Source organism: Neomonachus schauinslandi, chromosome 6 (genome assembly GCF_002201575.2).
Source record: "Neomonachus schauinslandi chromosome 6, ASM220157v2, whole genome shotgun sequence".
NCBI classification, from domain to species: Eukaryota; Metazoa; Chordata; class Mammalia; order Carnivora; family Phocidae; genus Neomonachus; species Neomonachus schauinslandi.
Genome location: NC_058408.1, coordinates 5,409,427 through 5,436,753, shown reverse-complemented (window position 1 = coordinate 5,436,753; position 27,327 = coordinate 5,409,427). Strand labels below are relative to the sequence as shown.

The 27,327-nt window shown below is 54.9% G+C and overlaps 5 protein-coding genes across 6 annotated transcripts; 2 read left to right on the top strand and 3 right to left on the bottom strand.

The window, feature by feature from the left end:
• Positions 1 to 204: 204 nt before the first annotated feature.
• On the top strand, positions 205 to 4,966 carry NR1I3 (nuclear receptor subfamily 1 group I member 3). The gene is made up of 9 exons (XM_021681876.2): positions 205 to 291; positions 587 to 726; positions 1,185 to 1,315; positions 2,455 to 2,624; positions 2,842 to 2,981; positions 3,224 to 3,369; positions 3,453 to 3,569; positions 3,746 to 3,851; positions 4,712 to 4,966. Exons 2-9 carry the CDS (start codon positions 620 to 622, stop codon positions 4,839 to 4,841), a joined length of 1,047 nt encoding a protein of 348 aa, XP_021537551.2. The 5' UTR covers positions 205 to 291; positions 587 to 619; the 3' UTR covers positions 4,842 to 4,966.
• On the bottom strand, positions 3,924 to 8,638 carry TOMM40L (translocase of outer mitochondrial membrane 40 like). The gene is made up of 10 exons (XM_021681877.2): positions 8,524 to 8,638; positions 8,058 to 8,307; positions 7,697 to 7,764; positions 7,309 to 7,401; positions 6,927 to 7,028; positions 6,667 to 6,772; positions 6,368 to 6,490; positions 6,178 to 6,254; positions 5,860 to 5,962; positions 3,924 to 5,718 (listed from the first exon to the last, which is right to left on the bottom strand). The coding sequence occupies exons 2-10, from the start codon at positions 8,170 to 8,172 to the stop codon at positions 5,579 to 5,581; spliced, it is 927 nt and encodes a 308-aa protein (XP_021537552.1). The 5' UTR covers positions 8,173 to 8,307; positions 8,524 to 8,638; the 3' UTR covers positions 3,924 to 5,578.
• A 1,845-nt stretch (positions 8,639 to 10,483) lies between these two features.
• Positions 10,484 to 11,922, top strand: APOA2 (apolipoprotein A2). The gene is made up of 4 exons (XM_021681878.1): positions 10,484 to 10,511; positions 10,665 to 10,740; positions 11,028 to 11,160; positions 11,690 to 11,922. The coding sequence occupies exons 2-4, from the start codon at positions 10,689 to 10,691 to the stop codon at positions 11,805 to 11,807; spliced, it is 303 nt and encodes a 100-aa protein (XP_021537553.1). The 5' UTR covers positions 10,484 to 10,511; positions 10,665 to 10,688; the 3' UTR covers positions 11,808 to 11,922.
• Positions 11,923 to 13,842: 1,920 nt separating this feature from the next.
• On the bottom strand, positions 13,843 to 17,037 carry FCER1G (Fc fragment of IgE receptor Ig). The gene is made up of 5 exons (XM_021681879.1): positions 16,902 to 17,037; positions 14,915 to 15,006; positions 14,731 to 14,766; positions 14,363 to 14,383; positions 13,843 to 14,201 (listed from the first exon to the last, which is right to left on the bottom strand). The coding sequence occupies exons 1-5, from the start codon at positions 16,948 to 16,950 to the stop codon at positions 14,139 to 14,141; spliced, it is 261 nt and encodes an 86-aa protein (XP_021537554.1). The 5' UTR covers positions 16,951 to 17,037; the 3' UTR covers positions 13,843 to 14,138.
• A 547-nt stretch (positions 17,038 to 17,584) lies between these two features.
• Positions 17,585 to 26,951, bottom strand: NDUFS2 (NADH:ubiquinone oxidoreductase core subunit S2). Of its 2 annotated transcripts, XM_021681880.1 has the most exons (15): positions 26,837 to 26,951; positions 25,913 to 26,019; positions 23,230 to 23,420; positions 22,885 to 22,932; positions 21,591 to 21,711; positions 21,106 to 21,218; positions 20,328 to 20,402; positions 20,094 to 20,171; positions 19,869 to 19,954; positions 19,536 to 19,655; positions 18,768 to 18,897; positions 18,451 to 18,546; positions 18,189 to 18,272; positions 17,989 to 18,046; positions 17,585 to 17,817 (listed from the first exon to the last, which is right to left on the bottom strand). In XM_021681880.1, the coding sequence occupies exons 1-15, from the start codon at positions 26,923 to 26,925 to the stop codon at positions 17,780 to 17,782; spliced, it is 1,434 nt and encodes a 477-aa protein (XP_021537555.1). In that variant the 5' UTR covers positions 26,926 to 26,951; the 3' UTR covers positions 17,585 to 17,779. The 2 variants fall into 2 exon arrangements, with proteins under 2 accessions (XP_021537555.1, XP_021537556.1); XM_021681881.2 differs by lacking the exon at positions 22,885 to 22,932 and having other exon boundaries at positions 26,837 to 26,944.
• Between the last annotated feature and the right edge of the window lie 376 nt (positions 26,952 to 27,327).

Sequence of the window (27,327 nt, the reverse complement as noted above, 5' to 3'; positions counted from 1 at the left end):
AAACCTTGCTCTGTCTCTCCCTCTCTCTTCCCAGCTTGTCCAAGATCCAGGTTCAAAGGAGGCCTACAGCTCTAGCCTGAAGCTCAGTAGTAGGGAAGATCTCCATGGGTCTGATAAGCAGCAGCTTCTGGTGAGTCATGAGGTCCCCCAGGTGCCAGCAACCTACACCATGGGCATGCTGGGAAAACCTCCCACCTGGGCCTTTGCCCTTGGTCCAGAGTCTGTGCCTTATCTAGGTAGTCGCTGAGAACAACTGGAGGCCACACACAGCAGAAGTTCCTTGTTTTCCAGGTACAGAGGGCCATAATCCCTAACTGCAAACACTGGCAGGTCCTGAGACCAAGGGGAAAGCAGGGGCAGAGTGGAAGTCTGGGGAGAGGCAGCCCACACCAGATTCTGTGGCCTGCAGGTGACAGGCCTAAGAGTAGCAGGTAGGAAATCTTTTGGGGGCCAGAGACTAAAAGCAATAAAGTACAGACAATGCAGAGGGTCAGGCCCAGGGCAGGTTTGGGAAGAGGTTCTAAAGAAGCGGGAGAAGAGCATCAAGGGTGGCCTCCAGCTAACCACTCACCCTTCCCACATCCAGGGGCCTACAACGGCCATTGCAACATCTGAAGCCATGGCCAGTGGGGAGGATGGGCCGAGGAGCTGTATGGTATGTGGGGACCGAGCCACCGGTTATCACTTCCACGCCCTGACTTGTGAGGGCTGCAAGGGCTTCTTCAGGTAAGAGCCTCCTCCCCAGGAGAAACAACCTCCCAAACTGCCCACCAGGCAGTCTTTGAGCTGTGGCACATGCCCGAGCTTGTCCAGCTGTGTTACTCCTGCCTCTCGGAGCCTAACTGCCCTGTGGCTGGCATGCTACATCTTGCCAACCTCAACATCTCCTAAATAGGTGCGTAAATAGAATAATAGGGGGAAGGCTGTGTCTGCCCTGTGGTCACAACCCCTTAGTCAAGAGCACTTCTTCTGTACTCACTACCTGCAAAGCACCAAGCCAGTGATCTTGTGCCCCCATGCTCGAGATGTGTTGTACCCTACCCACCCTTAGGGACCCTTGGGCACAGCTCAGGTTAGCCCACGTCCCCACACATCCTTGTAGATCATGTCATCTCAGCCCCTCACATAGCCACCTGTTCACTGCCATCCACGACCACCCTCCCGGACGTGTCCATCTCTCACAGACGAACAGTCAGCAAAAACACTGGTCTCACCTGCCCCTTTGCTGGAAGCTGTAAGGTCAACAAGGCCCAGAGGCGCCACTGCCCAGCCTGCAGGTTGCAGAAGTGCCTAGATGCTGGCATGAAGAAGGAAAGTGAGTTGGCCCCCTACCAACACAAGAACCCACTGACTAGGTCTCTCTGCTTTACCCTCGTTCCCAAAGCATATTCTCCACACAAGAGGAGTAAGCTTTTGGAAACAAGTCAGATGATGTTTCTATTCTGCTCAAAACCCCAATGGCTCCCACCTCTCTTACAGTCCGAGATCTCGTGGTCTAGCTCCCCCATAGAGCCCCCCAGATTTCCTCTCCTACTCTTCCTGCCTTGCTCCATCACTCACAGCCACACTGACTTCAGTGACACCCTCAAGCACACCCAGCACACCTTCCTGGGGACTTCTGCACTTGCCAGTCCCTCCACCCAGATTGCTCCTCCCCTAGATAACCACATGGCTTGAATTTCTGTCTCTCACATAAGGTGCATGTCACTTAGTAGGTACTTGATAACTGTTGAATGAATCATTGCACGCCGTTATTCTGTGCCACATAATTAGGCTATGCTCCCAACAGACCATGTCACCGGAGCTCACTCAGAATCAAAGTTACTGCGTCCATGTTCAGACTCTTCTATCTGAGTCCCAAGCCCTTGCTTTCCCGTGATAGCACACTACTTTTCAATATGGAGCAGCGGAAACTGTAGAAGTCAAAAAATCTTGGCTTGCATCACTTTAGTGTTTTGTGACCTTGGACCTGCCACTAGAATACCAGCCCGCTTATGTATCTGAAAAATCTGGATAATAACATCTGCCTTGACTACCCTCTACCCATAGGGTTGTTTCATCCAGCGAGATTTAACCTCAGAACCCTTGACGTTATAGGGCTATGTAAACAGAAGGTGATGCTTTAGGAACCAAGAGCCCTCCCTCTTCAGTGCTTGCCCAGAAACCAGACATCTCCCTTCACTGCGACCGCTTTACTCTCCACCCCTCCTTCCCCCCAGTTGGTGCCTTGTTTTCCGTGGTGGGGCCTCCCGGGCTGGGGAGGGTGGACAGGGATCCCCCACCCCCTGGGGCCTCTAGGACTTCAGCCGCGCCCAAGGGGGCCGCAGGAATGTTGCTCCCTCCCCACATCCTTCATCGCTCACGGTACCCAAAGGCTCCCAGACAGGGGGCTGGCAGAGAGAGGTGCTCCCCGCGGGTCTCAATGGCGCTGGCCTTCATCTTCCCTGGGCACAGTGATCCTGTCGGCAGAAGCCCTGGCCCAGCGGCGGGCGAAGCAGGCCCAGCGGCGGGCACAGTGGGCACCTGTGCAGCTGAGCAAGGGGCAGCAAGAGTTAGTCCAGACACTCCTGGGGGCCCACGCCCGCCACGTGGGCACCATGTTTGACCAGTTCGTGCAGTTCAGGGTGAGACTTTATATGGACTTTGGTCTGAAAGGGCACCAACGGGGCGTCTGAGGAGGCTGACCCGAGGGAGGGGGCGGGTGTGCCATGCCCCAATACGGAGGACGAGACTTCCCCAGAACCCCACCGTCGACAGGCTCCTCGGCCCGGAACTCTTCCAGGAGAGGGCTGGAGAGACCCCTGGGGCCAGGGCCACTCACTCGGGCTCTGATCTCTGCAGCCGCCGGCTCATCTGTTCATGCACCACCAGTGCCTGCCCATCCCAGTCCCCCCACTGCCTCTGCTCGAGCACTTCGCAGAGGTCAACACTTTCATGGTACAGCAAGTCATCAAGTTCACCAAGGATCTGCCCCTCTTCCGGTACGTGACCTCCCCTTACCTTTCAGAAGGAAAACCCTCCAATAAATTATAACCACACACACACACACACGCACACACCCCAAAAACAGTCACTGACCCTCTAAACCCATCTTGCAGCCTTTCCAAGCACCAGGTCTTGAATTCCCTCTTCCGGTTTTAAGTATCTCAAGCAGAACTGGGAACTCCTCTCCCTCTCTGAAGTTCAGGGCAGAGCCTAAAATGCTCTTGTCTGCTCCGTACAGGTCCCTGCCCATGGAGGACCAGATCTCCCTTCTCAAGGGAGCAGCGGTTGAAATCTGCCATATCGCACTCAATACCACTTTCTGTCTCCAAACACGAAACTTCCTCTGTGGGCCGCTCCGCTACACGCTGGAGGACGGCGTCCACGGTGAGGCCCGCGGGTACGCGGCCCTTGCCGAGCGGTCTGTGGCGGGGTGACCGGAAGGATCCTGAGGCTAGCATCTCCCACAGTGGGGTTCCAGGAAGAGTTTTTAGAGTTGCTCTTTCGCTTCCATGCCACACTGAGGCGATTCCAGCTCCAGGAGCCCGAGTATGTGCTCATGGCCGCCATGGCCCTCTTCTCTCCTGGTGAGCATCCCCCAAAGCCCAGAAGCTTTTGCTCCTCCACCTCTGCCCAAACTCCCAGCCCTGTGAATCCCTCTGTGCCAGGGCTTTGGCTTCAAACCCAGCCTGGGTCCAGCTGTGCTATAGGCCCACGCCTGCTCCCCACCTGTCCTTCCCGCCCCCCCTCCCCCGTCTTACAGACAGGCCTGGGGTTACCCAGAAGGAGGAGATCGATCGTCTGCAAGAGATGATGGCACTGACCCTGCAGAGCTACATCAAAGGCCAGCCGCCAAGGCATCGGGATCGGTACGGGGGAGCCTGGGGGCTTGGAGGCTGCGCCGGGGCAGGAAGGCAAGGGAAACACTGAGCTCAGGAGGAATGCTTTTACTGTCCTTTCCTCTGGGAAACCAGGTCCCTTGGGGGCTCTAGTCCTTCCCTCGCACCTCATATGGTTCTGGCATCCAAATCGCTCCTACTGCTGTTTCATCTGATTTTTTCCAGATTTTTTTTTTTATTCAGTAGAGATGCAAAGTAGTAGCTCGCAGGCTCTGTATAATAAGCATTCCTGAGATTGATGGCATCCATCACCTTACCCATCCAACTCTGCAGGCTAAAGCAGCCTTCCAAGATTCTCATTTGCTCTCTTTCCTTCGCCCTTCCCTTCCTCTCCATTGGCCCATTCCTTTAATTTTTCATCCCCCTTGAAGTTATTATGGTCATTCAGTTTCATGGCCAAAGCCAGTCCCTGGCTCAACAGTCCATGATCTATCCAGGCTCTGAGGTACACTCTGCTTGTTCTCATTTGTTCCTCAATGAGCCAGTCTGGCCAGAAGACGGATGCTTTAGACCATAGAACACACCCACCTTCTAGAACCTCCTCTAGAAGGCCAGATCCACAGATTCCACACAGGTGAAGTTCTGACCAAGTCTGGGGCTTTCTTCACACTTGGCCCTCAGACCTCTGGGTTCAAGAAAAACAGCATGGTGAGAGAAGACCTCGGGAACCTTTGGAATTTTTGATAAATTTGTCATACCAGAGCATGAGTTTCTCTAGTGTTCAGACCTAGCTTCACTGAGGGAAAGTTCAGGGGAGCAAGACCTCAAGACAAGACTCTCAGCTACCTAACTTTCCTCTTTCCCTGGTGACCCCACTACTTCCTCCAAAGGTTTCTGTATGCGAAGCTGCTGGGCCTGTTGGCTGAGCTCCGGAGCATTAACAACGCATATGGGTACCAAATCCAGCACATCCAGGGACTGTCCGCCATGATGCCACTGCTCCAGGAGATCTGCAGCTGAGGCCCCAGCTTGCCTCCTTCCCCAGCCCAGCCAACTGCACACGTTGGACTGGAAAGGGGAAAATGCTGGGGCCAGAGGTTGGAACCAGTAGAAAGGGAGCCCAGTGGTTGCAATGAAAGACTAAAGCAATAATTGCCTCTTCATGCAGTCTCGGGGTTGGTGGGGGATGATCACGGGGACAGAGTTGTTCTCTGGAAGCATGGAAGATGGGGAAGGAGGAAGCCTCAGGGCTAAGAGGTAAAGAAGCTCCTTCTGGGAATGGGGGCGGGGGGCACTTTCTGAGGTCAAAGATTTAGCCCTTCAGCCGTCCTCTTCCCAGCCCTGGGAGACTCTGGGATGGAAAACAGGGTAGGGAGCTAATCCCATGCAGACTGTTCTGCTCTGAGGAGGAAGAACCTAGGAGTTTTAATCGATAGGGAAACGAAGAAGGGGGTTAGTGAGGGGAGAAAAGTTGGCCAGACACACCCCTTAATCCTTCTCCCTTAGTCCAGAGCCACAAGAGCATGGGAAGAGGAGCCTGGGGCCGGTGGCAGAGGTGGGGGCCTCACACCACTGCCTCAGCAGCTGCCCCTGTGGCAGCTCCAGTTCTGAGGAGGGCATGGTCCTGTCCCCCACTCTGCTCCTGGGACCCACAGGTCACTCGGCAAGGTGGGCTCTGGAGAGGGGGCCTAGTCTCTGGCCCTAGGGCACCTGACTTGGAGGTTCCAGCATCTGTGGGGGCTGGCTCTGGGACCCCCTCAGCCCACAGTGATGCTGAAGCCACAGTGGAATCTGTTGCGCCAGTGATTGAGGAAGGCTCCAAGGGCTAGGGTGACAGGCAAGGGGGGCATCTTCTTCTCCAGCACAGCACCCACACACCAGTTACTGTCCACCAAGCCTGTTGGGGAGCAGGATACACACGAGGTTATTTCACAGGCTTGGAGACAGGGGTCCGAAGCAAGGTCAGAAGGACGCTTCCCTCCTCCCTCTGTCCGCCCAGTCCCTCAGCACCTCCGGACGCCATCTTCATAACCCTTACCTCTAAATACCATGTTGGCCTGGGGCAGAGTCAGGTGGTAACCAAAGGAGAAGGCTGTGTCTTGTAGCCTTGTGTTGGCCTCAAATTCCACTCCAACCTGGACCTGAGAACCATGGGCAAGGATGGGAGAAGGACCTGCGTCAGTGAGGACCAGAGGAGTCCTGACGGGGAGGGGGCGCTCAGGGAGACAGAGGCAGGCGTGAAACATCTGTGCCGTGTGGGAGGGCAGAGCCGCAGGGCAGCGGGGCCTGGGGAGGTGCGCAGGAGCACAAGTTCCCCACCGACCTGCTGGGCCGGGGGCGGCATCGGTTGTCTCACCTGTTCGTTGGCCCTGTGGTAATAACTTGCATGGGCCCCACCTGATCCCACATTCAATGTAGCTACCCAGTGTACCGCTGTAAAAACCAAAATGCGGGAGACAAGGAGCGTTACTGTAGCAGGACGCAGGCCAGCAACCCTCACCGAGTTCAGAATCTGCCCCCCGGCACGATTCCTCCTCACCCCGTACCCGAGTACTTCCCAGCCAGTGTCAAGATGGCGCCCTCTTCGCCTGGCCTCCGGTGATAAACTAGCTCTCCTCCCAGCACCAGCCGATGGGTGAGGCTCTGCAGGAAGTGAGCCACCATGATCACTGCGGGGTAGCGGGGAGACATGGAGTCGGTCCCAGGGACGGCATCCAGGCCTGCTCCCCCACCCCAGCCTGCCCAAGAAGTTTCTAATCCCTCAACTGCACAGACGATGAGAAGGCAGAGGCAACATCAGCAAGTGGGCAGCCCAGATGCAAAGCACCCCGCCCCAGTTCCTCACCCGATTCCCCAATCAGGTCGGGATTCCCCAGGGTCAGAGTGGCTGTACAGTCATCTCCTCGGTACTCGCCATCAAACTGCCACGTCAGGAACTTGGCCTGCTGCGTCTGGGTAGGGAGAACAAGGAGTAAAGCCCTCCCCCCACCCCCGCCCGGACGATCACTCCTGCCCTGCTCCTCTCCCTGGAGCCCCCCTGACTGAGCAGGACACTCATGGGGAAAGAGGAAATGCTTCAGGATGGAGGCAGGAACCATGGGTCACCTGGAAGACAGCCTTGGCTCGGAGCCGCTCTGACAAGAGGAGCAGGACCTGGGCGTTGAGGCTGCCACTGCTGTCCATATCCCCTACCACAGTGGGGAACACCTGTTGAAGAGCGCACACAGTAAGACTGAGCTGGGGGGGCACCACTCAGCTTCCATCCAACCAGCCAGGATTTCTTAACAGTACCCAGCGCCCCCTAGTGGAGCCACAGAGACAAACTCCGGCTCATCACAAATAGTTCCCCCACTCTCTCCCATTCAGAGGAAACAGAGAAGCAGGTGCCCTGTACATTCTTCCCCATAACGCACTCATTTCCTCCTCCTCTCGACCCGAGTCCCGGCTGGGCTTTGAGGGAGATGACCCAGGTGTGAGGAGTCCTCACCTCGGTGGGGCTAAGTTGCCAGTCCCCTGCATAGGCTGCATGGAGGTGATAGCCTGGCAAGCCCAGGGCACTCATATGCACCGTGTGAGCCACCTGAGGAAAGAGAAGTCATGGAGGAAAGCATTCCTGCCCATTTCAATCCCCGTTCCACCCTTCCTCTTCTCCCCATCTAGAAGGCCTAATAAGAATCCCAAATATCCCAGCATACACAGAGGGTCACCAAAACTAAAAGCAACAAGTCCCCCAGGCAAGGGAAGTAAAGAGAGCCCCACATCCTCCCTCATTTGTCCCACATAGCCTGGTTAAGGCTTGAGTACAAAGGCAAGGAGGAGAGGATCCAGGGATAGGAAGGCAGGAACCGTAAGGAGGGCCAGAGAAGTGGGAGCACCTGGAAATGGCTGCTCAGAACCTTGTTGACAACGAGCTTCACTCCCTCCATCTGTGCTGGGAACACATCTGAAGGGGGTGGAGGGGAGGGTAAGGGGAGGAATATAAGCACAGACAAGGAACCCCCTACCCCAAGAAGTAGTCTCCCCTTGCAATCCCACTGAAAGCACTCTGGAGGCACTGACCTCCTTTCAAGTCCTACCGCGAAATGTTCCACTCCATTCAGGCACTTGATCCTCCCTGAGGCTGGATGCCCCAGCTGGGATCTCCCCTTTCCTGCTCCCATCACAGGACACCCAGCATTCAAGACCCTCCCCTCCTCTGCCCCTTCAACGTGAGACACCCAAATGCCAACTTCTCACCTTTGCATAGCCGGTGCAGCTCATCGAAGCTCCCAGGGTTGGGCAGAGGTTCCTCTCGACGGGGACTCCGGCGGGGCAAAGCCCCCATCGGTGCCAGGCCCAGTGTGTTCCCCATTTCAGTCCAGAGAACAGGGGAGGGGCCGGGTTAGCCTGAGAAAGGACGCTATTGCTCCCTCTCCCCACCACGGGTCCCACCCCCCATCATCCGACTCCCCCGTCTCAGAAACTTCCACATGGTCCGATGCTAGACCTGGAACAGGAAGAGTGGGGAGAGGGTACCGGTGGGGAGACTGAACCCCAGGCACACTCCCGTCCCATCTTTGATTCTTCACCCCACCTGTCACCCCGTCCCCTCCCCCATTCTCTAATCCTAGCTCTCATCACAGACCTCACCCAGCTTCCCAGTCTTTCTGCTCTTCATTCCTAGGCCCCAAGGCGAGGCTTGCAATGAAGCAATAGCCCTTACCGTCTCAGATTATCATGCTGCCCCTTTTCCCCCGGCACACCCCGGTCATCTTGATGGGGGCAGCCATCTTGAGTGATGGCAGTACTGCGGCTTCACGCTGCATTATCAGCGTGGCCATGAGCGCCATCTTGGAATCGGGCAAAAAAAGACATCAAAGACCCGACCCTCCCTTGATTGGGCCCCGCCCAATCGATTAAAAAAAAAAAAAAAGCTGCCTCTGTCTCCCAGGGGCCAATGGGAGAGGAGGAAGCAAAGGAGAGGCAGAGCCAGGTCCAAGAGAGCTCCAACCCAGGCACTGCAGAGGCGGGCGGGACTTGATTGGCAGCTCCTCAGACTTACTCAAGTAGATGGGCTTAGATCGCGCGGCCTCAACAAGGTCGGGAAAACGCCGTGAATGTACTAGACACCAGAGGGAGCATCTTGGAGCTTGGGCCAACTCCTTTCGCCGCACAGCCTGGAGGCTTCCGTTTTGTGAAGGGTGGCAGAGGGAATGATCGTGAATACTGCATTCGAACCCTGGTTCATATGGCTCCCAGGTGCCCCCTACTTCGAGCCCCTTAGGGACTCCTCACAGCCCCCCATAGTACGCCACAGAACACAGTACACACCTCCAGATGAGTACCACTCGCAAGTACCCCTCTCCCTATGGAGACATGGAGGTCTACACCTCTCAAAGTTCACCTTGTAGTTCTCTTGGTGGAATGGGACTGGGTGAGAGTTTGGGATAGAGGAGCAGGGGTCGCAGCCTTAGTTCTAGCAGAATGATTCCCTGAAGCAACTGCCCCCTGTCGGCTAACCCTTCCCTCATTGCCCAGGTAGAGGTGGCAAATAAAATCAAGGAATACGGGCTCTGGCCCCCAAATGCACTCCACTCCAGAGCCAGGGACAGTCAATGGAGCACGCTTCAAGTACTAAGCACTCTACAGAGGAATAATTGTAGATGGAGTAAGATTTTTTTAAGGCCCTGGTCACTTCCCTCACACCTCCATCTCCATCTCTCAAGAATGTTCTATGTACACTTTTGAGGGCAAAAGGGTAATAGATACAAATGCTTCTGATATCTATTTAGCTGATTTCACCCAAATGCCTTGGGCTTGGGGAATGTACCTTTGTCCTCCCTCACAATTAGGGCTGGCACAGGGGCTGGGGCCTTGGTCAGAGGGATGCTCTGGCCCCTGCTGACTCATATTGGGTGACCATCACCTTAGAATGATAAGGTAATCCAGTGACCAGGGAACTTCAACCTTTATGCTTGGTAGAAGACTCTCATTCACCTCCTTTCTTGCCAGAGCCCACCATTTGGGAAGGGGAAGGCAGGGGCTACTTTCTGAATTTGTTTTTTTTGAGGGTAGGGTGTACTCATTTATCAGCACTCAGGAGGGTCATTCTGGGCTCTCATGTTTTCTCCCTCATCTCATTACACATTAACTGAAAACAGGACAGATTCAATCACCCTGCCCTCTGGCCCTTACCCTTATCCTCCTAATCCTCATTCCCCTGCCCCTGATTTCAAGTCCTTTCCCCTTTCTTCTGTTCCCCAATACCTCTCTACCAAGCTGCAGTGAAGGGGATAGGGCTGGGGAGACAAAATCTAGCCACAGTGGGACAAAGTTACCAAGGGCTGAGGGCTTATATGTCAGGGCTTTCTGGAAGAAAACTAGGAATCCTGCTTCCTGCAGCACTCAAATCCAAAGACTGCTTGCCCCAGACCCCAAAAGAATGAGAGTTGAATAAGCCTGAAGTATACCCCCTTGGCCTCCACTAAGACCTGCACCCCCTGCCTCCCACCTCATCACCATGATCCCCCACACGCGTGTCCTCTCCTCCCCCATTTCTCCCACTTGTTTACTCCAACGTGGCCCCTGCCCCAATGGCGCTCTTCCACAGTCCTTATCACCTGACAGGGGGGTGGGGAAGCAGAAATATATATAGCTCTCATCTCCCCAGCCAGGCCAGACACAGACAGCAAGGGCAGAGACGTCGACCAGGTAGGGTAAGGGAGCGAGCGGTGTGGCCAGGATCCAGAGCGGACCAGGTTTTAATGGTGGGAAGCTAGGGAACCAGGGTGGAGTGGGCACCTAAGTAGGGGTCTCTGAGGGGGGGCTGAAGCTCATTCCTCCCGCACCCCCAACTGTTTCCAGGCCACCATCCCCACTGTTACCACCATGAAGCTGCTTGCCTTGGCTGTGCTTCTCCTCGCCGTCTGTAGCCTTGAAGGTGAGTGTGATATGGAGAGGGGTCCCAGGAAGGAGAAGGTGCCCTTAGGGGTCCTAGCTACCCGTCTGTCTGGGCTCCTATGCCAGAGTGCTCCAAAGGAAGATCACTCCCTCTCTAAAGCTCAGAAATCTCATCCAGAGACCTGGAGCTGGGTAGCTGTTTGGGGAGGGGGCTGAGAGAGGGGGCTGGCTACTGACAGAGGTATGGCAGGAGGCCAGGACTCATTGTTGGGGACCCAGCTGACGAGGTGTGTGTGTGTGTGTGTGTGTGTGTGTGCGCGCGCGCAGGGGCTTTTGTTCGGAGACAGGCGGAGGAGCCAAATCTGCAGAGCCTGGTCGCTCAGTACTTCCAGACCATGACCGACTACGGCAAGGACCTGGTGGAGAAGGCCAAGGGCCCAGAGCTTCAGGCCCAGGCCAAGTAAGTCTCAGTGAAAGGGGCTCAGGGGGTGCACCTGGCTGGCTCAGTCAATGGAACATGCAACTCTTGATCTCCACGTTGTGAGTTCAGGCCCCACATTGGGTATAGAGATTGCTTAAAAATAAAATCTTTAAAAAAAAGAAAAGAGAAGAGAAGAAATAAAGAAAGGGGTTCAGGAACCAGGGAGCTATAGAGAGAAAGAAGAGAAGATGGGAGGTTGCACAGAAGATGGAGCTCAAGGGTGAGAGTTAGAGAGGGTGAGGTTTAAGTTGGAGAGAATAATTCCTTTGCCACCTTGTAGATCCCAGGGACCTTTTGGACAGATAGGGCCAGCAGGAACTAGGCTTTGAATTTCTCTCTCCAGAATCTGTTCCTCTCCTCAGTGGAGGGCTTGCCTCCTCTCCTGGGAGCATTGCCATGCCAGGATGGACCAGGCCCTAGAGTTTGGGGAGCTGGGTCTCACCTCCCACGAGCCACGAGGGAGCGCCTACGGTCTCTCACACTGGCCTCTAATCCTTTGAATACACAGGGCTTACTTTGAGAAGACGCAGGAGCAGCTAACACCCCTGGTCAAGAAGGCCGGAACCGACCTGATTAACTTCTTGAGCAATTTCATGGACCTCAGAACACAGCCTGCCACCCAGTGAGGCGTCCAGACCATTGTCTTCCCTCCCCTGCTGGCCCCTAGAACCCCCACTGGCCAGGTCTGGAGCCCTCTCCCAACATGCTCCTTGTTTTCTACAATAAATACCGAAGGAGTCAGGTGTGAGCCTGGTGCTTTGGGGGACTGGGAGAAGTAGGGGTATTGGTGAGGGGAGAACCGAGAGGCCTGCTCCTGCTAGGAGAGGGGTTTGGTGTGAGGAGTGGAGGGAGGGATGAAGAGACAGATGGTGGAAACAATGGGGAAGTGGTGTCTGTGATTCTTCTCCATGCCTGACACATCTTCCCCCAGCCTGGGGCCTGCTCTGCAGCAGAGGCTTAGGCTCTGCACTGCACAAGGGATGGTGAACAGCAGGGGACTGTCACAAACTGAGGCCCTAGACTACCGGAGGTCACAGGAAAGGAGGGCACCCCCTCCCCCAGAACTTCCTCTTGATCCTTCTATGAAGAGGAGAAGGCTTCCCATAAATGAACCCAGAGGTGTCAGCCGGGACCCTGGCTTCCCTTCTGAGCCAGGGGAACACCATGCTTCCCCCCATCCTACAGAAAAGATAGATTCACTCTTCTTCCCCAAAAGTGCTCAAACCCTCCTTCCATTTAAAATCTCTCACCTAGACCCCCTGTCTGGGGAACACCCATTCCAAACCTCTCCCCCTATTATCTGGGTGCTAGTCACAGCACTGGCTGGGTGGTCAGATCTGGAACTCATAGACATGAGGCCAGCTAGGGGCCAGACAGGTCTCCTGGATTAAATCAAAATGGAGTGGAAATCAGGCTGGGCCAGTGTGGGAGACTCACAATACCAAAGTGGAGCTCAAGGAAGAGGAGGCATCTTCCAATAAAAGTTTGTTCCCACTTCACACTTAAAGCAGTTACCTCCCTGGCTCATTTCTCATAGCTCATCTGAAATCACTGCTTCCCAGACACCAGACATGGCTCCAATTCCTTCCGTGTATCCATCAGTCTTCAGTCTGGCCTTCAAGGCCCTCACCACTCATGGCAAGTTTCTTCCCTAGTTTCTGTTTTTCTCTCACGTGGCAAGATGTGTGGGGACAAAGAGAGCTCAGTCTGTCACTTGCAAGATGCCCTTGGACAGGTTAATTAACTTCAAAGAGCTGGATCTTCCTCCCGGGGTCAGTGAGCAGATCCAACGGTGCAAGAGAGCTGGGAACCATAGTGGACGGTGTAAGTCGCTGTGCAGTGCTGAGTCTTACCCAGTATGGGTGGTGCCAGGGGTCGGCCCGGGGACCCGAGACCCATTCTGCCAGGGCTGCTGGGTCGGAGGTAGGACCTGCGGCATCTGATGGGATGCAGGAAATGCTGCCTCCTGGCGGAGCGGAAACGGGACCAGCATGGACCCGACCACGGTGATTCCTTAGTCACCCACCCCGGCACTCGGAGGAGCTGACCTCCCATCTAGACCCCATTGCTCCCCTTTGCCTTACCCACCTCCAACCCTTACCTGGCCCTCTAAGGTCCCTCTTGCCCCAGAACCCACTGAAAACTCACTGTTCCCATAAACCCTTCCATCAGGGGCGTCACACGAGGCTTCATCGGACCATCCGCTCTGCATGTTTGGCTTCTCAGCTGTGCTAATGCCCAGATGCGTGCGTGTTGGGAGCTGTCCCCACGCTGCTCCCTGAAGCTCACTCTGATCCGGGTTGGTGACTGTTTGGGGCTGCACAGCCAGGCTACTCCACAACCCAACCCTGGTTCAGTTGCCGGACACGGAAAGCCAAGCTGGGTGCAGACGTCATTTCTTAGGTTCCGATGTTTCTGAACGTGCCCAGACTCCCGACACCTCCCTCCCTGTTCCAGCTCCATGCCAGTGGACCTGGGGCCGAGGGTCTCATCCCTGCCTCAGCCACGGTCGGCTTTCACCCCTCGAGCAAGCAACCTCGCCCCGACGTCTACCAGACTGTGAGCTCTGTGAGGTCGGGGGCTGGTTACTCAAAACGGCATCTTCGGTCCCCAGCCTAGCGCCTAGTAGAGGCTGAATAAATATATGGTAAATGAAGAGAGTCCAGGTTGCAGCGGCTTTATTGGTGGTACTCTCTTTCCATTGTTGAGTGGGAGTGGGAGACGGGAAGGAGAAGGGTGGGGAAAGGCAGTGAGATTAGAATATAAACATTAATGATTAGCATCTGAGCAGAGGTCTTCGGTGGGGAGGAAGAACCACTGGTGTGCAGTAATGGGGGACATAGCATCATTAAAGAGGTGGCCAGCTGGCTTTAACGGGAGGCAAAGGAGACGCTGACCTGAGGGCTAGGAGGAGAACCAGGAGGGGAAGGAGGTGGCCAAGGGCATCTGTTCTAAAGTTACTGGGGTGGTTTCTCATGCTTCAGGGTCTCATAAGTCTCCTGGTTCCGGGTGCTCAGGCCCTGGAGGTGGAGGTCAGAGGATGGTCAGGAGCTTGAGCCCATCGCAGGGCTCCCACCCACCCCCACAGACCCCATGTCTTCCAAAGATCACACAAAACCCCACCCTCTTCTGCTGACTTCCTAGGACTGGGGGTTGGGGGGGGGAAGGCAGGTTCACTCACCGTGTAAATGCCATCTGATTTCTGCGGAGGCAAAAGGGACAAGGCATTAGACACCCACGCCTCCTGCGGGGTCCCTCGGCCTCTTCTTCCCCACCCGGTGAGGTATGTGGCCAGGGCCGGCTGGCCGCTTGGGCTAGAGGGCACTGGGGGCTCCGGGGCATGGATGCCCGTTGGCCCGCGTGGCTGCAGATGCACACACACCGCGTACGTCTCTCACGCACTCAGTGTCACTGTCCACTCGCCCTTGTCGCCTGCTGAGTATTTTACTTGTGACTTGGCTCGGCGGCGGGGCGGGAGGGGGAAGTGGGAGGGGACCTGGGAAGCTTGGCGTCTGTAGCCCTGACACCCGGGCGCAGAAGGGGCCATACCTCGAAGCTGGTTATAGCTGCCTTCCGCACCTGGATCTGGAGCGGGGGAAAGGTAATCAGTAAAGGCGAAGTGAGCGGCCCAGCCCCATCCCCCCCAACTTTGCAGGAGACCCCTGTTACTCCCTCTCCTCAAAGCTGAGCCCGGCCCTCCCAGGCCTCCCGCCAGCCCCTCCCCCAGCCTCACCTTAAGTCTGCAGTAGAGCAGAGTGAGGACGATACCATACAGAAACAGGATGGCGTCCAGGATATAGCAGAGCTGAGGCTCTCCCAGCGCGGCTGAGGGGACAGAGGGTGCCCGCGGGGTCAGGAGCATCAGGCAAGGTCCGGTGCTCAGAGGACAGGACCGGCAGGTGGGACAGGGCCTGGTGGGGAGCCTCCCAGGAGAGACACTTGCTCTTCCTCCCTGGAGGGAGCCGATTTTTCCCAGCTTTCCCCCTTCTGCCTCACCCTGGGGCAGGGCTGGGCCAGGAAGTGGGGGGCGCTCTGCTGCCTGCTCTGATGGAGCTTACAGGCGCTGAGAGCCCAGGAGGGAGCCCCCTCAGGGCCCCCCGCGGCCCCCAGCCCTCTGGTTTTCGCCCTGTCAGTTCCTCAGGCACCACTGAGCTCTTCACAGCCCTCAAGGGACTTATTTGTGTTCACTGAGCGAAGACCAAAACCTCAGCCCAGAGGGGTAGGGTGAGGGCCATGCAGTGACAAATTTCACTGAAGAAACCACAGGAGTGTCTCTGCTAAGTCCTGTGACCTGTGGCTGAGGGCTGGACAGGAAGGATGTGAACCGAGGGAGGGAGGGAAGGCAATTACTCGGTTATTGGTCATCTCTGAGCCTCAGTCTCATCACTCTCCGGCCCGCTGTAGGGGGCTTGAAAAGGGGAGAACAGGTATCTGCTTTCCTAGGCTTTACAGATCGCAATGGCTCTGCGCACGGCCGGGCGAGCGTCTCTGCCCAGGCTCCGGGGGGATGACCACAAGCTGGATTCCGTCTCTGGGCACTCTGCCCTGTTACTCACTCACTCTGGGCCACAGAGAGAGGAAGTTTTGTGCAATTTAAAAAATCAAATAAGGTCTGAGCACCAGCCTCTATCGGCCCTTGGTCGCTATCTGAAGGGCTCACGGGCACGTGCCATGACGCTCTTTTGCACAGTATTTCATAAATCGAAAAACTACCGGCTGGGGGGTTGGGGGGGGAGGGCACGACATCATTATCGCCATTTTACCAAGGATGAAACGCAGGCTCAGAAAAGCTAAGTAACTCCATTAGGGCCAGAGGGCTACGTGACAGAGCCGGCGCTCAAATCCAGGCTTTCTGCTTTCAGAGCTCGTGTCCTAACCTGCCTCGGTGCCCCCGCTCTGTCCTCATCTGGTGACACCCGGCACCAACGGGATCCTTCCCTCCACCTCACAGCTGGGCTGCTGGACTCCCCAGCCGGTCTCTTTCAATTTCCCACTTCCCTGAAGTTTCACGACCCCCCTCCTCCCCGGCCCCCAGCTGTAACCCTCGTCAAAACACACACACACAGCCAGCCCAGAGCCAGCAAGACGTGACAGTTCAGAAATTGAGTGACTGGAGCCTTGGGCTGCTGAGACTGTCCCGTGTCTGCCTCCATTTCTTGGCTGGTGCTCAGGCCTCTAGAACCGGGCATTGCGTGCTGCCCAACCCCCCCCCCCCACCCCCTGATAGCAGCTGTTGGCAGAGTGGCCCAGGCAGGTGATGACCCAGAGAGGCAGAAAACAGGTCTACTTTGACCATCCTTGCCTCACTCCCAAGCCGAAGGACAGGCTCCCGCCTTCCTAGAGGGGCTTTATGAACATTATTATCCAGCTAGAGATCAGCTCCCAGTGGACTAGCCCAAAGGCACCACACAGGAAACGCTGATCACGGGAAAACGAGCTTCTCCCCAGCTTTTCGTGTCATACAACCATTCCCTCCCCTGCCAAACTGAAGCCTTCCCCATGATCAATCCTGAAAAAGTAAGGAGACGTGAAAGGAGGGAACTAGGACTCTTGTGCCCTGATGGGGACCAGAAGGGACCAGCCTCAAGGTCTCAGTGCCCACCCGAACCCTGCGCTCACCTGTCATCCTTTCCCGATCTGCCCCTGCCACGGCCCTCAGACGAATGCCCTCGATTCCCACCCTGGGGCCCAGCTCCTGAGCCCTCACCAGACCCTCTCACCTGCTTGTTCAACCAAAAGGAGTAAGAGCAAGACCACTGCTGGAATCATCTTGGGCAGGGGCTGAAGGGCCGTGAGCCAGGGATCGGACGCTCTGCCGCCACTGCGCAGCTGTGCTCGGCGGCTCCCTGACCACAGAGTTCCCCCCTTCCTGCCCCGCCTTCCCCCAGCTTTGGCCCCTTCCCCTTCCTGCACCAGAGCCCGGGCGGCTCCCGGAAGGCCAACTAAGGGAGTCAGATCTGGGTTCTCATGCCTCAGTCCTTCAGTGACCAAGCCCCAGGCACTGAGGGACGGGGGCGCAGACGGGCGACGCCTGTGCTGGACAAAGGCTAAATCGGCCATCACCCCGTGTTCAGATACATCTGGAATAAACTGTCCCTTCAGGGTCCCTGAGACCCCACCGCAGCCCTTTCCCTTCCATGTGGAATTTTACCCCCGTCTTGATTGGAGAGGTTTACCAATTTGTGTAGGCAGCCAAGTTTGGGCAGGGGGAACCAAGGGGAAAAGAGGAAATGGGGAATGGAGAAGTGGACAGGCCAAGAGTCAGAAAAGGGGGTGGAGATGAACAGGAAAAACTGGCGATAACTGAGTTTCACAGAGAACTGGAGGGTTAATTCACATTCTTAACTTTTCCAACAAAGTCAAAGATGGTAAGATACCGAGAAAGACATATCAGAGGTTTGGGCAGAGCAGCCGGAAGGCGGCTAATTTATTATAATTTCTCCTTTTCTAGTACATGCACAGAAAGCCTGACGGCTGAGTGTTCACGGGTGTGCGCGCGCGCACACACACACACACACACACACACAGTCCCTGTCCAGGGACGGCCAGGCTCCGAGGAGGAAGCAGACAGGCAGGGGGATCAAATGCTTTCCCCAGCTCATCGATCCACTTCTCCAAACACAATATCTTGGGTACCTAAGAGATCAGCGGGAGGAGAAAAAAAGCGGTGTTATCAAAAATCCAGAACTCACAACTGTGCCCAGCGGACTGAGGAGCTGAGTCCGTGCCCAGTCTCTGCTGAACAGGAAGCGTTCGGTTTCTGCCCCAGTTAGAGTCCCACACTCCCTCGTCTACGGCGTCTCGTACCTATGATAGCAACAACATCCGCCAGCATGTGTCCCTTCGACATCTTGTCCAAACCAGCCTGGAGAGACAGAGACAGCAACAGTGGTGGCAAGATTAGCGGGGTGGGACGAGGAGGAAGGAAAGTTCATCAAAATCTCACCCAAGGTGACTAATAACTGATTGATTCAGTGGAGTGAGAATCCCTGGGGCTCGGTTCTTACCAGGTGGGCAAAACCAGGAGCCTTGATCTTGCATCGGTAAGGGCGGCTGCTGCCGTCGGACACGAGGTACACCCCGAACTCTCCCTATCCAAGGAAGAAGGTTAGCTGCCTCCGTGAACAGGAAGAACACTCTTTTCTGCCAGTGAAGCCTCTCTACTCACCCACGTGTCCCCTCTCTCGCTGATACCCAAGCCTCTATTTGCGCACCTGTCTCCAGCCCCCCAGGCCCTGGGCTGCCTTTTCCTTTCCCGACTCTCCTCACCTTAGGAGCCTCAATGGCAGTGTATGTGGCCCCCGGAGGGACTTGGTAGCCCTCCGTGTACAACTTGAAGTGATGGATCAATGACTCCATGGAAGTCTGGAAAGAGGAGAAAGGGAGCAGCAGTGAGCCAGATCCAAATGTCTCCCAGGCCTTCCCGCAGCACAGGAAATAACCTGCCCCCTGGGGGAGACTAAAACCCACACTGTGAGCAAAAGAGGAGTCTACGGGAGGTTAAGACTCCCACAATGAATTCTTTCAAAGAGCCACTCATCCCTGGCTGCCGGCCCCTCCCCCCCTCCCCTCTCGCCAGAGCCAACCTTCATCTCTGCTCGCTTAGGGGGAGACACTTTGGCATCATCAACCTTGATCTCCCCGGGAGGCATCTTGTTCAGACACTGCGCGATGATTCGAAGGGACTGGCGCATCTCCTCCACCCGACACAGGTACCTGAAGGGGATGAGGCAGGTTCAGAGCATCAGATGTGAGGATGCCCTTGGTCAGCCCAGAGGGCTGGCTGACTTGTTATCTCCCTCTTTTCTCCCAGTGCGGCATCTTTGCCTGCCTTGGCCGCCCCGGTAAAAGCTCTAGTCTTCTGGTTCTGGTGCTGGCCCCTGCCTCAAGTCCTCTCCTCATCTTCTCAGCCCATGGCCTGTAGTAGTCCCCTCTTCAATTACCCTCTTAGACACTTCCTGGACTATAGAACGGGGCAGGGTCAAATTGGCTCGAAAAGAAAACAGAAGCCAATCTTACTCAGGGTCAGTAAACAGGAATGGAATGTGAAGCTTAGAATCCAGTGGAAAGAGCACCGGATCAGGAGGATTCTAGTCTCAAGCACCACTAACAGGATGATCCCAGGCCAATCTCTAACTTTTACGCCTCAGCTTTCTCAGCTATAAGAATGCAGCCCAAACTAGTTCCATCTAAGAGACGTGAGGGTAAAAGAAATGGCTCTGAACAACAACCGAGTTTAACAGACACAAGAGCTCCAGGAGCTGTCGGAAAATACGGGAATAAAGAAAATAGCCAAGAGAAAAGTCAGACAGGGAAAAACAGCTGGAAAATGAGCTGAGACATCTGGGCCTTACCTATCGTAGCAGTCCCCTCGAGAGCCAATAGGAACATCGAAGTCCACCTGGTCGTAAACATCATAGGGCTGCGTCTTCCGCAGGTCCCACTGGATACCTGAGCCCCGGAGCATCACGCCACTGGGGAGTGGGACGGGAACAAGGGTCCCTTTCCATGAACCAGGAAAGGAGGCGCACTCTCTTCCTTGGTCTCCCTGCCCCCCAACACACACACACTCTGGGCACGGGATCTAATCTCACAGAGCACGGCACGGACGGCACCACACCTTCCTGAAGCCAAGGTATTAGGCTGGAATACCCCCCCCCCGAGCGCAGAAATCACATTTCTCTCACCTAAACCCATAGTTAAGCGCGTCTTCGGCTGTCACAACCCCAATGTCAACTGTCCGATTTCGCCAGATCCTATTGTTGGTCAGCATCTATTGATCAAGAAAACTGGATGTGAACGCTCTTTATAACTCCCTTCAGATGCCTCTGTGGTTCTTTACGAGGGACTAAAATCCCACGAGCCTTTCTCGAGGGGAAAAGAGGGATTTTCCCCACTGGCTGCTATCTTACCTCTTCCAACTCATCAACCCGAAGAGAGAAGTTCTTAGAAAACTCATAAATATCATCCAGAAGCCCAAGGGGCAGGTCCTAGGAGCCAAATGGAGAATGACAGTGAGCCAGGCTCAGCCTCCCTGCCCCATGGCTTCAGGGTCAGCGGTTCCATCGGCCAGCGCTGCCCTCCAGTGGCCATGGAGGATACAGGCGTGGGCTGGAAGTTTGGGGAAGGCAGGGGAGCTGGCTCACCTGGTGCACACCTCCTGGCCGGACATAAGCAGCATGCATCCGAGCCCCGGACACGCGCTCGTAGAATTCAAACATCTTGATAAGACACACTGGGAATTAGTGACAAAGTCCTGGGCCCCAAGTCCAGCAACATGCTGGTCCACTCCCCTGCCCCCTGCTTTCTGATACCCGACCAACCCTTCACGACACAGAGTTCCTTAAGAATAGAATCCAAAGGGACGCCTGGATGGCTCAGTCGTTAAGCGTCTGCCTTCGGCTCAGGTCATGATCCCAGGGTCCTGGGATGGAGCCCCACATCGGGCTCCTTGCCCCGCGGGAAGCCTGCTTCTCCCTCTCCCACTCCCCCGGCTTGTGTTCCCTCTCTTGCTGTGTCTCTCTCTGTCAAATGAATAAATAAAATTAAAAAAAAAAAAAAAAAAAGGGTCCAAAACCCAAGTTTGGGATGCCTGGGGGCTCAGTGGGTGAAGCGGCTGCCTTCGGCTCAGGTCATGATCCCGGGGTCCTGGGATCGAGCCTACATTGGGCTCCCTGCTCAGCAGGGAGCCTGCTTCTCCCTTTCCCTCTCCCTCTGCCTGCCGCTCCCCCTGCTTGTGAACTCTCTCTCTCTCCTCTGACAAGTAAATAAAATCTTTAATAAAGAAAAAAGAATATAACCCAAATTAATTAGATCTTCTTCCTTTAAATGTTCTATGTTCTCTCTCCTTTTAATCTCGTCTCTCCTTCAAGAACCTTCTCTACTTCTTGTACCCCCTTGCCTATCCTATCCTCCTTCTCTTACCTTCTCCCTCTCTTCAAACATCCAGAAGAAAGGGGTCATGGCCCCAATGTCCAGGGCATGTGTAGTCACAGCCATAATGTGGTTCAAAAGTCGCGTGATTTCTCCAAACAGCACTGTAGACAGGTGAAGACAAGAAGAGAAGGATAGGGGCGCCTGGGTGGCTCAGTCGTTAAGCGTCTGCCTTCGGCTCAGGTCATGATCCCAGAGTCCTGGGATCGAGCCCCGCGTCGGGCTCCCCGCTCTGCGGGAAGCCTGCTTCTCCCTCTCCCCCTCCCCCTGCTTGTGTTCCCTCTCTCGCTGTGTCTCTCTCTGTCAAATAAATAAAATCTTTAAGAAAAAAAAAGAAGAGAAGGACATAGAAGCCAAGGATCGACGCTGACACAGCAGTTGTGGGCGGAGCCTGGGGTCTGCATACTAAGCTTGGGTGCGATGCTCCTAAGCTGGGCAGCAGCCGGGGAGAGCCACGGGAAGGTGATGGGGCTTACCTCGGATCCACTGAGCCCGGGGCGGAGGCTGGATATTGAGCAACTTCTCCACAGCCAGTGAGTAGGCCTGTTCGTTGCACATCATGGACACATAGTCTAGCCGGTCAAAGTATGGAAGGGCCTGGGAAAAGGGAAGAGCATGGGTCACAGCTAACGGGCCAGGAGCCCTCAGCCAGCCGCCAAGAGCACTGCTCTCCACGGGCATCAGAGTTAGTGCTGCACAAAGCCTTCCAGTCCCCGGAGCTGAGCAAGGCAGCAGCCAATACCAGTGGTACATGCTGGGAAACGGTTAAAAATCAGATCTCTGAAGGGCTGAGAGGGAACCCTATGTGTTGTGTGGGCCAACTTCCACGGTGAAACTCCACTTCGCAGGGCCAGCTGTAAGCCACAGAACGGAAGCCGGTGCTGGGTAGAGGAGCTCAGCACTGTACGGTACTTCTGCCAAGCAGATACAGTAACATAACTTCAGAGCACCGCAAAGCAAAGTAAGAAAGGGATGAGCTTTGAGGACTTCTTACCTTTTGATATAATTTATTAAACTGCGAGCTACCATAATCTAACTTTTAATAATGGCTCTGTTTAACACCTGGCTCACAAAATTCCCGAAAACTTAACCATCTGTTCCTGCGGGCTGGTAGAAGCTACTCCAACGTACCTCTGGTCACACTCCTCCGGCCCACAACAGTCTCAAACAAGAGTGCCTCTCTGAGGTACTGGAGGAGAAAGGTAACCAGTCTTAGGACTAACTGGGTGGGAGTGAGGGATTTAAGGAAGACAGAGCCCTGAGAAGGACTGCATTGGCTTCTGATCGGGGAGAAATGGTTCTTTCCCTAGAATGCCAAGAAAGCCAGTCAAGCCGTCTGCCGAACCCGCTTCAGCTTCCAGGAAGGAGGCGGGGCTGGGAGGCCCGTCTTTGGGACAGCCAGTTCTTGTCCTGATGTCACTGTGACGTGGGTTAATGCTGCAGGGTTTAGCTCCATACTCTCTGGGACCAGGCACCATCCCTGCCTGCACTCTCTGGGGGGATCACGTCCTAGTCAGCTGGTTGTATCCTACCCCCGTCACCCTCTGTGAGCAAGACCTTTCTTCATGACGGTAAGAAAAAACTCCAGATGCCTGTCCCAGCTCCAATTCCTTCCAATCTGACCCTCACCACTTGGGTCACAGAGCTCTCCTAAAAACGGCACATAGCCACAAACTCCCTCCCGGTCACTCTGACTCACTGAGTGTTTCGAAAACAAACTTAAGACAGCTGGAAGATACAAGAATCGGCTGTTAATCCTAGGAAGCTTACGTCTCTCTCCTCTCTTCCCCTGTCCCCAGGGACACCGGCTTTGACGTCCTAGTAGGATATAAGAACAGGGAAACTGAGGCACTAGAGAAAGGGTAAAGGGGCCAGCCAAAAGTCATCCGGAGAAAAGCTGGGAGTGTAGCTCTGGCTCCCAAGCATTTCTGCTGGATAAACCAAGTCTAGATGGATTCCAGTCACGCATCCCCTGGAACATCCCTCCATCTCCCCAAGACTGTCCTCATGTCCTCAACACCCTCCTCCCTGGGGCTTTGGAGGGCAGCAAACTGGCAAAGTCCCAGGCCACGGCATCCCCAGGTCCCGTCAGCAGGCCCCTGTTCACCCCCACACCTGCAGATAGGTCTTGTATTCAATGAGCTTCTCAGTGCCTCGGTGCAGCAGGCCGATGTGGGGGTCACACTTCCGCACCATCTCCCCACTCAATTCCATCACTAGTCGCAGGACACCGTGAGCTGCTGGGTGCTGGGGCCCAAAGTTCAGGGTCAGGTTTGTCACCATTGTGTCCTTTGGAGGGTCCACATCTGAGAAGTGGGAAAGAGTTCAGAGCCAAATGGTAATTCCCTAGAGAACCCCCAAGAGACAGCAAGGAGTTAGCCTCTCCCTATAGATCTTCCATGTCACCATTCCACACCCTGTTAATTCCCTAATCGCCAACATAACCAGGAAGAAGACCATTACATGGGAAAAAGGGGAGGAAGATCTAAATTTTTTGACAAGAGGAACCACACACGAACCTTACTCTTTCCATGTCTCCCAGATACCTTTTTAAAGATGGTAATACTGGGGGCACCTGGGTGGCTCAGTCGGTTAAGCGTCTGACTTGATTTCGGCTCAGGTCATGATCTCAGGGTCCTGGGATCAAGCCCTGCATTGGGCCTGTGGTCAGCACAGAGTCTGCTTGAGGATTCTCTCTCCCCCTCTCCCTCTGCCCCTTCCCCGGCACATACCTGTGCACAGATGCACATGTGCTCTCTCTCAAATAAATAAATAAATATTTTTTAAAAACCCAGAGAAATTACTAATATCATTCATATAGTCCTTATCATGTGCCAAGCACTACCCTAAGCACTGATTTTAATTAATTTAATTCCCCTAACAACCACATGAGTAGTGGGTACTATTATTATCCTTATTTTATTGGTGAAACTGAAGCCAGAGAGGATAAATGACTTCTCAGAGAGCTAGCAACTGGCAGTCAGGACCGATCTCAACCTGTTCAGCTCCACAGTCCACATTTTTTTTTTTTAAAGATTTTATTTATTTATTTGACAGAGAGAGAGAGTGAGAGAGGGAACACAAGCAGGGGGAGTGGGAGAGGGAGAAGCAGGCTTCCCACCGAGCAGGGAGCCCGATGCGGGGCTCAGTCCCAGGATCCTGGGATCATGACCTGAGCCGAAGGCAGACGCTTAACGACTGAGCCACCCAGGCGCCCCTCACAGTCCACATTCTTAACCACTATGATACACTGCCCTCCAAATCTATCTGATGAATGCCCAGCCAATCAGGAAATGTATACTTAATTCTTACTACTACCGAACGGCAGTGTTTACCCTCAAAAAGCATAGAGTTTAATTTGGGAAATAAGTACATGTGAGGAACGAGTAAGAGAGGCCAAATTCACAAGTTACCAAGTAAATGGCTTAGCCGTTAAGTATTTAAAGGAAGAAAAGAACACTGTGAAGACTTCATGAAGGCAGAATATGAGCTGGTTCTTAAATACAGGGAATGACTCAAACAGGTAGACAGAAGAGCATCCCGGGCTATGGAATCAACAAAGGTGAAATCTTGGAAACAAGGAAGTATCTGTGGAACTCTCTATCTACCAAGAGGCAGAAGATGAGTGTTGGCCGCCAGTAGGGGGCAGTGGTTCAATTATCAGTATCATTAATAACAACACTTACAGAGGACTTACCATGTTCCAGGCACTACACTAACTGATTCATGTTATGATCCCATTTAACCCTTACAGTGATGCTATGAAATAGGCACTTTATTCACTGGTAAATGGGAGAGCAGAGAATTGAAACCAGAGCTTAACTTTTCAACCAAAATTCTGCACCATGGGCTTTGGAGTCACATAGACCCGAGTGCAAATCCATGTAGGAGTCCTTGATCAAGTTTTTCATCTCCCTGCACCATGATTTCTTCAAAGTGATATAATACTAGTATCGCTTTCATGGAGTTGTTGCAAGGACTAAGTGAAATAATGCACACCAAACACCTGACACATGGTAAACACTTGGCTACTGTTACTGTTAAGATTTTTGAAAAGTAACTGGAAGTGCTTCTGAAGGTTTCTGAGCGAGAGAATGAATGCCATGGTAAAATGATGTTTGGGGAAGATGAAGGTGATTACATTGTCCTGCATAGCTGGAGGGGGACCAGATCAGTGGGCAGGAACCCAGTGAAGAGACCCCTGACTAATTAAGGTCTAGTACAAAATAGATCTGAACAAGAAAGGAAAAGATGATCTGATATGTAACATTATAAAAGAATCTGCATGGTTTGGTGACTTCTTGGATTTAGACAGGGAGGGCAAGAGAGAAAAAAGAGCCAAAGATGACTAAAATGTTTCATTCCTGAGAAATTAGGAGAATGTGGGTACCACTGATCAAAATCAAAAAGTCACAAGGAAGAGCTACTTCTGATGGGGGCAAAATGCTTCGTAGTCTGGAAGATGTCATTTGAGTACCAGTGGGAAAAACCTTTTCTACTGAAGGAAGATGGAAATATATTGAACCTCCGGAAAAAGCTGAAGCTAAAAATATAAATCTGGTAGGGATCTCCAAGGGCTGACTAGGACCTACTCTTTTTCTCCTGGGATGCTCTTCCTTTCCTTCTCTACTTGATAAATACCTGCCCTATTATCAGTGTTCCTGTGTTTGTTGAAGCGCTGGTGAAAGAAGCAAAAAGGGCAAGGGCGCAAACTTGCCTTGACAGAGCTCAAGAGCACTCAGAAATCAGCTTGGGACAGGGATGGGTGTGAGTCGGGACAGCGGCTCTGGGAACTCACCATTCCAAGGTGGAGGCTTCCAGTGGGCTGTTTCTTTGGTGGGGTACATGACAGCTCCCCCAAACTGCTCTGCCCATTCTGCATCTGGCTGCCATTGCCGAGCACCTCTAGGGAGTTAAAGACAGATCCTAGACACAGGGCCTCAACAGCGCTTGGTTCCTCTGTTCCCATGCACTCCCAGGTGGGCCCAGGGAAGGGCCCTCGGATTCTCCAACACCAAGCCACTGGCACACAGTGTAGCTTTAGCAGAACAAGCTGGAACTCCAGACGTTCCATTCCTACTAACAACTTAATCTTGCAATCACTGCACCCATCACCCCTGTGCATGCAAGGCTGGGGATCCTAGCTCCTTCAACTTCTCATCACGTTCGTATTTCCACCTTGGGGAATATGAATGCAAGCAAGGTGTGTATTCAAGGTCAACCGAAGACTAAGAGGTGTGCGGTGCCCGTGCAGGGGCGGGGCAGAGGGGCATGCTGGCTCCTTGGCTCGGCCGGCCCGGGTGAGGCCTGAATGATGTCCTGGGGACCAACGGGGGCGGGGGGAGGGCGCTGGGGGAGTTGTCTGGGTTTGTGTTCCTCCTTTAACCCCATCAGGAGTGCTTCCCTCTTCTCGTCTAAGAAGCCTTTTCACCAGCCGCACGCCACCCACGATGAGGTTCGGGAGAAGCAGCAGGGCACAAGGGGAAGGTGACACTATCACTAACGTTCAAGGACAGGGTCCCCCGACAGCTGATTTCACCCCTCTTTCCTCCCTCGGCCGGAGCGGGCGCCACTGCATCCTGGAGCCCGGGACAGCAGGCCTGGGCGGGGGGTCACAGGCCTGGGTCATTCTTTCCTAGGGGGTCACGGGGCCCGCGGAGGCGCCAGACCCGAGAGCCGCTGGCGTCGGGGGCTACGCGTCGAGGGCCGCCCGGAGTCTCACCTGCTGGGCTGAACCGGCAGCCGGCCCCCGGGCCGCAGCGCCCGGGCCGCGACGCCCGGGAGGCTGCGCAGAGCCCTCAGCGCCGCCATCTTGCCCCGCCGCGGACGGCGCGAAGGAGAACGGGCGGAAGTGCCTCCTGCGCGCCTCCTCGCGGCTTCACGCCTGTTGGCACCACGGGGCCGCCCTCTTGGAAGCTGGCGGGGCCGCGGCCGCCGCGAGCCGGTGACATCCGGGTTCTGCGCCTACGCTTCGCTTTCGCTCTCGGAGCGGCGGCCGGGCGCCGGGCGCCGTGCTTGTCGCTGCTCGTGACTGGCTCGCCGAGGCGGGAGCCGGAGAAACTTACGGCTCCCGCGGGGCCCGGCGCTCGCTCGCCCGCGTGCTTCCCCGCCTCCTGCCTGAGCCCCGCTCCCGGTGGCGGCGGCGGAGCCCGGCCCTCCCGGACAGCCCCAGGCTTTGCGGGGTTCCGAGCGGAGAAAGCCCGCTAATTACGA

Bases quoted from the DNA above. Each gene is read 5' to 3' on its own strand.
- NDUFS2 (XM_021681880.1), bottom strand. From the start codon at position 26,925: ATGGCGGCGCTGAGGGCTCTGCGCAGCCTCCCGGGCGTCGCGGCCCGG. The intron at 21,712-22,884 runs GTAAGCTTCCTA...CCCTTTTCCCAG, and splicing joins GGGGAAGAGAGGAGAGAGAC to GCCCTTCCATACTTTGACCG. The intron at 18,547-18,767 runs GTTGGCTCTGGC...TCCTCTTTCCAG, and splicing joins CTAAGCGAGCAGAGATGAAG to ACTTCCATGGAGTCATTGAT.
- APOA2 (XM_021681878.1), top strand. From the start codon at position 10,689: ATGAAGCTGCTTGCCTTGGCTGTGCTTCTCCTCGCCGTCTGTAGCCTT. The intron at 10,741-11,027 runs GTGAGTGTGATA...GCGCGCGCGCAG, and splicing joins CGCCGTCTGTAGCCTTGAAG to GGGCTTTTGTTCGGAGACAG. The intron at 11,161-11,689 runs GTAAGTCTCAGT...TTGAATACACAG, and splicing joins GAGCTTCAGGCCCAGGCCAA to GGCTTACTTTGAGAAGACGC.
- FCER1G (XM_021681879.1), bottom strand. From the start codon at position 16,950: ATGATTCCAGCAGTGGTCTTGCTCTTACTCCTTTTGGTTGAACAAGCA. The intron at 15,007-16,901 runs GTGAGAGGGTCT...CTGTCCCCTCAG, and splicing joins CCTTTTGGTTGAACAAGCAG to CCGCGCTGGGAGAGCCTCAG. The intron at 14,767-14,914 runs GTGAGGCTGGGG...CCCCCGCTCCAG, and splicing joins TGCTCTACTGCAGACTTAAG to ATCCAGGTGCGGAAGGCAGC.
- TOMM40L (XM_021681877.2), bottom strand. From the start codon at position 8,172: ATGGGGAACACACTGGGCCTGGCACCGATGGGGGCTTTGCCCCGCCGG. The intron at 6,773-6,926 runs GTGACCCATGGT...CTCCCTACCCAG, and splicing joins GAGCCAAGGCTGTCTTCCAG to ACGCAGCAGGCCAAGTTCCT. The intron at 5,963-6,177 runs GTGAGACAACCG...CATGGTTCTCAG, and splicing joins ACCACAGGGCCAACGAACAG to GTCCAGGTTGGAGTGGAATT.
- NR1I3 (XM_021681876.2), top strand. From the start codon at position 620: ATGGCCAGTGGGGAGGATGGGCCGAGGAGCTGTATGGTATGTGGGGAC. The intron at 2,982-3,223 runs GTACGTGACCTC...TGCTCCGTACAG, and splicing joins AAGGATCTGCCCCTCTTCCG to GTCCCTGCCCATGGAGGACC. The intron at 3,852-4,711 runs GTACGGGGGAGC...CTTCCTCCAAAG, and splicing joins CCGCCAAGGCATCGGGATCG to GTTTCTGTATGCGAAGCTGC.